At 35.9% G+C, this 10,278-nt stretch overlaps 1 protein-coding gene across 1 annotated transcript in view; it reads left to right on the top strand.

The window, feature by feature from the left end:
• Positions 1–9,891, top strand: part of LOC128641299 (calcium-activated chloride channel regulator 1-like) — a 69,178-nt gene extending 59,287 nt beyond the window's left edge. Inside the window, exons 13-14 of the mRNA XM_053693903.1 lie at positions 2,619–2,855; positions 8,692–9,891. Of these exons, the coding sequence (XP_053549878.1) occupies positions 2,619–2,855; positions 8,692–9,713 (1,259 nt within the window). The 3' untranslated portion in view covers positions 9,714–9,891. The remainder of the gene's footprint in view (positions 1–2,618; positions 2,856–8,691) is intronic.
• The last annotated feature ends 387 nt before the right edge of the window (positions 9,892–10,278 follow it).

A 10,278-nucleotide genomic window follows, 5' to 3' on the forward strand; every position in this document is an offset into this window, starting at 1 on the left:
GATTATGGGGCATATTTATCAACTCCATATGGAGCTTGAAACCCCCGTGTTTGTAAAGACCGCTGCTTCATAACCTGTCAGCCTGATCTGAGGCGGCGGACAGAAATCGACAGAAATCAACCAGATCGAATACGGAACGCCCTGGGGGGAAACAACGATTAGTTGATTGCAGATGATTCCTCTGTCAATCAATTGCTGAAAATGTTATCCGTATAGCGTTTCTAGGGAAATATATCTGAAGATAAGTATATACTGACGATTTCATGAATGAAACTCTCATTCATTTTTTCACTTCTATCGTTTCACTTTTGCTTATATGGTTAACTTTACATTCACTTTAATCAGTACTTTTTAAACTTTACCTTTTAGCTACTTTGCATATTTACATTAATCATTAACATACCAAACCTTCAACTATATATTTTAAGTAATATAAAAAACAAGGCTATAACACAATTATAAAGCTCTATGGTTTTCAGAAAACAGTGAATACACTAAAAAAAAAAAAGTAAACTACCATATAACCAACACTGAATACTTATATTCTGTGAAACTGTAGATGGCACAAGTCCATATGGAATTATTCCTATAGCTGTTATCCCATTAGATGTCCTCAAAAAGGAGAGAAACCAGATCTTATAGTATAACACTGTATATGAAGACAATCATTAGCCGGAATTAACAGAGTGCTCACATCTTCCAGAGCTATGATCCAGCTCTGAGATATAGAAGCGTATTGATAAACCTACCGGCAGACTGCAGGATCAAATTCTTTAAATGATTTATTCAAATACAATATAATTAAAAGGTAAAATGGTCACTCAGGGTGTAACACTCAAATTACGAGGAAAAGTCAGTCTACGGATATTCTTCATATGATCCGAAGCAACACGCTGTCTGATTACCCCCTTTTAGTGTGGGTATACAATCCTTACCCTTCTCTTTGACCAACCTTCGCTATCTCCAACTTAAGTTTCACTGCTATTTGTGCAGCTTTTTCCTTGAAAATCCAGTTTACTTTTCTTATCAAGTTTTTTTCTTGGTCTCCTCTGTTGAAACTTAAAGGGACATAAAACCAAAAAAATATCTTTTGTGATTCAGATAGAGTGTAAAATGAAAACATTTTAAAAAATCCATTTAACTTCTATTATAAAAAGTACTTTGTTCTTTTGGTATCGTTTGTTGGAAAGGAAGTAGGAATGCATAGGAATGTGCACGGGACTAGAGCAATATATGGCAGCAGTTTTATAACTATGTCATACATTTGCATGAACAGTAGGTGGCAGCAGTGTTTACTGTCATGTACTGCTCCACAAATATACACGCCACCTATCTAGATATCTCTATATCTCTTCAACAAAGATTACCATGAGGATGAAGTAAATTTTATAATAGAGGTAAATCAAAAACTTTTTTTTTTAAATTGTTTGCTGAATCACAAAAGAAAAACCTTTAAATAGTTTCCATGAGAGCATAATGAGGTTGGCGTAAGCACAATATAGCAGCTGGATTTGCAACAATGTTTTACATATAGGATGCACAAGTTATTTTTAATAAAAAAGATAACTTTGAACAAATTAAAAAGAATCATCAGAATCCTAATTTATGATTGCAATGAAGTGTTTGGATATTTAAACATTTTTATTATTATTTCATAAAAATAAATTATTAATTGCACATGTATCATAAATTTATACTAACAACCCCAGAGTGTGGACATATTTTCTTCCCAGTCAGGGAACCTGTCACCCCACATTCTTGGTGAGCAAGGATACATTCACCACCTACTCCTATTATCCTCTTTCCTGCTGTGGGAAAACAGGGCTTTTTCAGTCTTCATTGATGAATGCGTCTTAGATGCTTTGACTCACTTCTTTGGAGGAGAGGTTAGAAAGCAGTGTTCTTAACGCCCTTAGGACGTTCAATGCCATCTTAACAGTGCTGGGTTTTAATGCCCTTAGGACAGCATGGGACGTCCTAACTTTTTTTGAGTTCCGCAGCCTCCTCCTTTTGTTTAATGCAAAATCAGACTAGGGGGCGTGCCTAACATCGTAGGCAGTCCTCCGTGATCCGATCCCAGCCTTAAAATCACGTGATCACATTGATGACTGAGTGATTTCATTTTTCAAGCGAGTGTTTACATTCCGATGTTAACCACTTGCACCGGGCATGAAGCCTGCACGTCAAGGGCTACCAAGCTGCATAGCCATGCTACTTTTGTTTTTATGAATGACTGTGAAAATTCAAACACAAAAATCCCTTAAACAACTGCTATACCCATTTATTTTAGTTATTGTTTGTTTATCATGTGTTTAAGTAATTTTTCCTTTTTTATAAATGTAAGTGTTTTTAAAATGGATTAGAAAAGGTAGTAAAAAATCCCCCATGCAATGATGTTTATGTATGGCAATGTTAAGCAACTGGAAATCTAGGCCATTGACAATATTTAATAATGTTATTGTATTTTTACAGTAATGTAAATACCTATAGATGACTGTAAAAAATATTATTGTGAACCTTTTTGTATTTCTGTAGAGACTTTGATCAGTATTTAATAAAACTTTAATTTAATAATGAAACATACACAGGCAAACAAACTAAATGTCTTTTTATTGCAGGAGAAATCAGCATGAACCCCTCTAGGCCTCAAGTGAATGATGATAATTCTCAACTGTACCTCGGACCATTCAGCAGGACAGCTTCAGGGGGTTCTTTTATTGTTTCAAATGTTCCCTCAGGTCCCCTACCAGATATCTATAAACCAGAGAGAATAACAGACTTGAAAGCAAGAATACAGAATCAAATGATTGCTCTGACGTGGACCGCAACTGGTGATGACCTGGACCAGGGCAATGGTATGTGTTGTTATCATAACTACAAAGCATATCCCCCCCATTTATATAGGGTATTTGCAAAACAAAATACAAAAAAAAATTACACATTACTACATTTTCATACTTTTGCCTAGTTTCTATTAAGGTGGTAAAGTAAAAACATTTATCACCATTAAAGTCTACCTCAATGAAAACTAGGCCTAGTTGAGTAGGTCTCACAACTAACAAACTTACAATATTTTCTTGATGGCTCCTCAGTCATCTTTTTTTAATTAAAGTTGCTAGGAAAGCTAGACAGTAATAATTCAATGATTTCAACAGCTTGTTTTCATTGAGGTGGTAAAGTTTGGAAACTTGTGTTAAAAACATTTTTCCTCATTAAAGTCTATGGAGTTTTTTATGTAACAACCAGTTTCCAAATTTTACCACCTAAATGGAAAGTAAGCCTTAGGGTTCTCAGTAATGTAAAGATCTCCTGTTATAGAATGCACAGAACTCATAAAGCACCATTGTTCAACTTCAAGAACTTTTTATTAACTGACGATAACACACCTATTTCACTGTTATACCTCATGCTTGTCCCTAGTGTTAGAATATATGAACTGCAACAAATATAAACAGCAACAACTGGAACAAACCATTATGATATATTCATTACATCTCCCTTCTTAAAAATAAATAAAAAAATAAAACAATATATATTAGATATAAAGGAATATACATTTAAAAAAAAAACAAAAAAAACAAGCACTAAAACAAACAAACAAACAAAGCACACAGTTATGTAGTGTCATAATCTTCCCAATACTTTGGCTTGATTCTCCGTCCATATCTTGAGAATCTACTGGGTGGCTCAACTTGTGCTGTTTCTGTTGTGCTAGGAAGAATCACATTGGAGCTGTGATCAGAGAGTTGTGCGGTTGGTGTTGTACTCAGTAATTGTCCCTCCTGTATGTCCACATGTGAAGCATCAGTTGAGCTTAGAGTCTCATTTATATCACTATGTGACATCCTTGGTGGTACATGAAGCACTGCATCTGGAATATTTGTAACTCCTGTATTTGTACCTCTGTTATGACGCAGATGTACTCTGTTGCGCCGGTAATCTTGGCCATTCTCGGTGCGGACAATGTATGAGCATGGGGCACTTGTTACTTTGGTTACCACTGCAGGTTTCCACCTTCCTTCTAAATTTTGCATCCTTACCCTATCGCCAAGCTCACAAGGTTTTAGAAATTTAGACCATGATCATAGTACTGTTTCTGCCTGTTTTTTAATGTTACCACTCGCTGTTTAACCATTTCAGGATTCTGTACTTTGGAGGCAAGTTGTGTAGGTGTTGAAGGCAAAACTGATTTCAAATGTCTACTCATTAGTAATTGTGAAGGGGATGCAATTCCATCTATTGGGGTGTTACAATAGTTTAGAATACACAGGTATGGACCTTGATTAGTTTGGGCTGCTTTTTCCAAAATGTTCTTTACAATTTGTACATATTTTTCAGCTAAGCCATTTGATTGTGGGTAATGTGGGCTGGACAATGTGTGTTTGAAACCCCATTCTTTTGCAAAGTTTGCGAATTCCATTGAGGAGTACTGAGGACCATTATCTGATATTAACTCATCACATATGCCATGTCTTGCCAAGACAGATTTAATGACATTTATCACTGCACTAGACTTTGTGTCTCTTAGTTGAACTATTTCAAAGTAACAACTGTAGTAGTCTACCATTATAAGATAGTTGTTATGGTTCCATGTAAATAGGTCTGATGCAATTCTTTGCCAAGCTCTCTCTTGCTTTACTCTTGTTACCATTGGCTCCTTTTGGTTTGCTCTTTGATTTTCTTGACATGTTGCACAATTATTGACCATGTCTTCAATCTGTGAATTAATTCCAGGCCAATATAAGAGATTCCTAGCACGTCTTTTACACAAGGCTATTCCAAAATGCCCTATATGCAGTTTTCTTATTATTTCTTTCCTGAGCTCTGTGGGAACCACAATTCTATCCCCTTTAAAAACAATCCCATCAATTATTGACAGTTCTTTTCTTACATTCCAGTAAGGTTTTAAGTCAACATTCACTTTGGCTTTTGAGTTTGGCCATCCTTGCCTTATTATTGTAACCAAATTGGCCATAGTTGCATCCCTTTCTGTTGCTAGCTGTATTTCTTTAAGTTTCTCATCAGTAGCAGGTCATTGTGAAAGTACAGAGTGCACATGCTCTTCCAAGTCCCTTTCCTCTCTTTCATCTTGTCCAGGCTTAAATGTCCTTGAAAGCATATCAGCTACTGGAATTCTATTGCCAGGTACATATACTACATGCATATCATATTTTTGTATTCTTAGGATCATTCTTTGCAGCCTTGGTGGAGCGGACACAAGTGGTTTTTCCATGATGCTCATAAGTGGTTTATGATCAGTCTCAATTGTGACTTTCTGCCCATAGATGTATTGATGAAACTTTTCACAACCAATTACAATGGCCAACATTTGTTTTTCTATTTGGCCATAGTTGTGTTGCGTAGGAGTCATTGATCTGGAAGCATATGCAACAGGCCTGCCTTCCTGCATTAGGACTGCTCCTAAACCGAACTGAGAGGCATCAACCTGTATTGTTACCACCTTCTTGGGGTCAAAATATTGTAATCCAGTTTCCGATGAACACACAATAAGACCTTTGACATCTTCAAAAACATTATTTATTGAGTCATTCCAGCTCCATAGTGCATCCTTTTGGAGTAGTTCTCTTAGTGGAGCTGTAACTTCTGCTAGTCCAGGAACAAACCTCGACAGATAATTAAACATATCCAGAATGGTTTCTAATTCCTTCTTAGAGGTAGGAGGATCCAGATGTTGTATTGCTGCTATTTTCTCTGGGTCTGCTTTTAGCCCATCCTGTGACAGTATATGACCAAAATATTTAACTTGTGTAACACCGATTTGCATTTTACCTGGGTTTAACTTCATGTTTCTCTCACGACACCGTTCCAATAGTGCACACAGATTTTGATCATTTTCTTTCCGTGTAGATCCATATACCAGAAGATCATCTATGATTACATCTACTCCATGAAGGCCTTCAATGGTTTCATGTGCTTTTTTCTGAAATATTTCTTGTGCTGAGGCAATACCAAAGGGAACTCTAGTAAAGCTCCATCTTCCAAATGGTGAATTAAAAGTGGTGAGCCTGCTGCTCTGTTCATCTAATTTGAGCTGCCAATATCCTGACTGTGCATCTAATACACTGAAGAATTTTGCATGTGCTAACTTGTGTGTGATGTCATCTAGAGTTGGTAAACTGTAGTGTTCTCGCATGATTTCTCTGTTTAAATCTCTTGGATCAATGCATATTCTTAAAGCACCTGAGTTTTTCTTTTCTACTGCAACCATTGAACTCACCCACTCAGTGGGCTCATCTACTTTTTTCAGCACTCCTAAATGTACCATGCGATCCAGTTCCTCTTTGAGTTTGTCTTTTATGGCAATTGGAATCCTTCTTGGTGAATGAATTACTGGATGTGCATCTGGTTTTAGTTTAATGCTGCATTCACCAGGCAAACAACCTAGCCCTTGAAACACATCTGAAAATAGTTCCTCAACTTGTTGCTTAGATAAACCTTTGTTATACTGATCAACAGTCATGATTATTTTTTATAAGATTTAGCTGTTTGCAGGCACTTAACCCTAAAACAGGGTTTACTGGGGTGTCTATAACATACAATTCCAATTTACGTTTTTTGTTTTGTAACATGCATTGATATGAGTACTTTCCCAGTACATGTAGCCGGTGTCCTCCATAACCAACAAGTTTTGACAGACCAGACTTTTCAAGCTCACATATGTTTGCAAGTTTTTCATAATATGTGCTAGCAGGAATGCAATTTACTTGTGCATCTGTATCAATCTTGAATTTAATTGGTATGTTTAGTGTGCTCACAAGAATCTCAACATATACTTCATCTTGTTCTACATTTGTTTTATCCACCATAGCTAGAAATATTGTACTTTGATCAATGTCACTATCAGTTTCATTTTCATCTTGCTCCACTTGATTCAATGACTTCCTATACTTTATAGTGTTGTTTCTGCACACCCTGGCAAAATGGTTGTTTTTCTGACATTTGTAGCATATTTTTCCCTGTGCTGGACACTGTGTATTCTTAGTGTGTTTTGTACCACATTTAGTACAGCTTCTGTAAAGAGTTTGCTCTGCACAATCCTGCAGGTTATTTGCTTTTCTGCTATGAATCAGATTACTTTCACTTTTCCTTTGCACCATGTGTAAGACTTCTGTGTCACTATGAATTAACTGCATGTGAGTTCTAGATGTTTCATATGCTCTAGCTATTTTTACTGCAGAGTTTATGGTTAGATCCTATTCTAGCAGTAATTTTTCCTGTACTTCTCTAGAATTTGATCCCATCACAATTCTATCTTTTATCATATCACAGTCCTGAAAGGCACAGTCTTTAGCTATGACATGTAGCTGTGTGACCCACTCATCTATAGATTCTGCTTTACCCTGATGTCTTTCATAAAACACTTTTCTCTGTACAGTTATGTTTTTCTTAGGATTACAGTATGCCTCAAATTTCTCAAATAACACATTGGGATCCTTTTTACCTTCAGCAGATATAGCTCCACTTGCACTCCATAATCTGCAAATATCTCTGCCTTTCTCTCCAATGCAAATGAGAAACTGTGCAGCATCAGGGCCAGCAAATAATAATTCCATGAGCTCTCTCCATCTTCTCCAGTGCTCAGATACATTGCCTTTATCAAAGTCCATAGGAGGCACTTGCTGTCTGCTTGCAGCCATGACAATCAAACTGAAATAAATCTGTTTACTTCTGACACCATGTAAAGATCTCCTGTTATAGAATGCACAGAACTCATTAAGGCACCATTGTTCAACTTCAAGAACATTTTATTAACTGAAGATAACACACCCATTTCACTGTTATACCTCATGCTTGTCCCTAGTGTTAGAATATATGAACTGCAACAAATATAAACAGCAACAACTGGAACAAACCATTATGATATATTCATTACAAGTAAGGCCTAGTTTCCACTGAGGTGGTAAACGTTAGAAACTGGAGGTAACATAAAAATTCTACATTGTGGTAAATGTTTTTAGCACCAGTTTCCAAAATGTAAAACCTCAATGGAAACTAGGCCTAAGTGAGGTAAATACCTTTGCAGTAAAATTCAAATTTCACAGGCAATAATGGCTTAGTTTCCATTCAGGTGCTAAAATGTGGAAACTGGTGGTAACATAAAAATTATCCATAGGCTTTAATGGAGATAAATGTTTTTAGAACCGGTTTCCAAACTTTACCAACTCAATGGAAACTAGACCATTTACTCTTTTATCTAACTAGGGAATGCACAACCACAGAGGTGAATGAAAATTGCTGTTGAGATATTTTGATAGCAATTACATAGATTTGCAAAATGATAAATGCGTAAAAAAAAAAATCCTGCTGGAGAACAGACCAGTACTGTTTAAAATCTTGACCTTGATTAGGCCTAGTTTCCATTGAGGTGATAAAGTTTGGAAACTGGTGGTATCCGTAGACTTTAATAGAGATAAAAGTTTTTTATCACCAGTTTACAAACGTTACCACATAAATGGAAATGAGCCCTTAATTGCATATGATGATTGGGAGACATTCTCAGCACCAGGATGATAATTTATTTTCTATGTAAATAAACTTTTTATCGGTAAGAGAATTTATTAACTTACATATTTTCATGCAATCTGCAAGCACAATGCTGAAACTGGGTTATAGGCACATTTATTATAGCATGAATGAAAATAATTTAATTTCTCCTTATTTTCATTTCAGCATCAAGGTATGACTTAAGGATGAGCACCAGCCCTAAGGATCTCAGAGACAATTTTGAAAATTGTACTTCAGTGAATATATCTGATATAACGCCACAGCCATCTGGATCCAGCGAAACATTTACATTTGTTCCAGAAAATGTTGTTATAGCTAATGGCACCATCCTATATTTTGCTCTGATTGCTTTTGATGAGGTATCACAGAAATCAGATCTATCTAATATAGCACAGGCAGCTCTGCTTATTCCTGCAACTCCTGAACCCACAACTAAACCACCTACTACACCATATTATACAACTGACCCACTTACAACACAATATGATACAACAACCCCACCTCCTTCATCATATAATACAACTACCCCACCTCCTACATCATATAATACAACTACCCCACCTCCTACATCATATAATACAACTACCCCACCTCCTACATCATATAATACAACTACCCCACCTCCTACATCATATAATACAACTACCCCACCTCCTTCATCATATAATACAACTACCCAACCTCCTACATCATATAATACAACTACCCCACCTCCTACAATATATAATACAACTACCCCACCTCCTACATCATGTAATACAACTACCCCACCTCCTACATCATATAATACAACTACCCCACCTCCTACATCATATAATACATCTACCCCACCTCATTCATCATATAATACAACTACCCCACCTCCTACATCATATAATACATCTACCCCACCTCATACATCATATAATACAACTACCCCACCTCCTACATCATATAATACATCTACCCCACCTCATACATCATATGACACAACTACCCTACCTACTACACTATATGACACAACTAGCCTAACTCCTACATCATATGACCCAGCTACCCTACCTACTACAACAAATCAAACAACTACACTTCCCATTAAAATTACCTCTCCTAAACCAACTCTAACTACAAATACTAGTTCAGAAAGAATATGCACAACTAGTGTACTTCTATTAATACGCATAATGCTTAATTTCTTATTTCAGTAAGTAGTTGCTTAGATTGTAAATTATCAAATGAAAATAAGGCAGATTTAAAAATAATTTTAAAATCTCCCCAAAATATTTATATCTGAAACATAGATGAATAATTCTGGCTATACTGTATTGTAATAAAATATTTTTAATCTACTTACAATTAAAAGATTATGTTTCCTTTGAAAGTCAATATGTCTCCTACTGATTATCTATATAATGTCAATAATTAAAATATTAATAGAATTTTAATCTCTAATATGTTGCTGTTTAATGAATATTAACATTAGAATAATGATTGTTTTCGCATCCAAATATTAGTTTTAAATATGAAGGGCCACATTACAAGTGAAGCGTTATTTAATCCTCCCACTCGAGCGTTAACTGTGCTAGAAGTAAGCTTTTTGCTCTTGTTGGGTTGCGTTCGTATTACGAGTTAAAAGTAAACTGTTTTCGCTCATGTGCTAACCTGACGAGTGCAAAAAGCAATATTTACTCTTGCGCAAACCTGATCGCATATTCTCATATGAGCTAACCCGACATGAAAATATGAATATTTTACATTCCAATGTTCTTCACA

The sequence above is a fragment of the Bombina bombina genome, chromosome 10, assembly GCF_027579735.1.
Source record: "Bombina bombina isolate aBomBom1 chromosome 10, aBomBom1.pri, whole genome shotgun sequence".
NCBI classification, from domain to species: domain Eukaryota; kingdom Metazoa; phylum Chordata; class Amphibia; order Anura; family Bombinatoridae; genus Bombina; species Bombina bombina.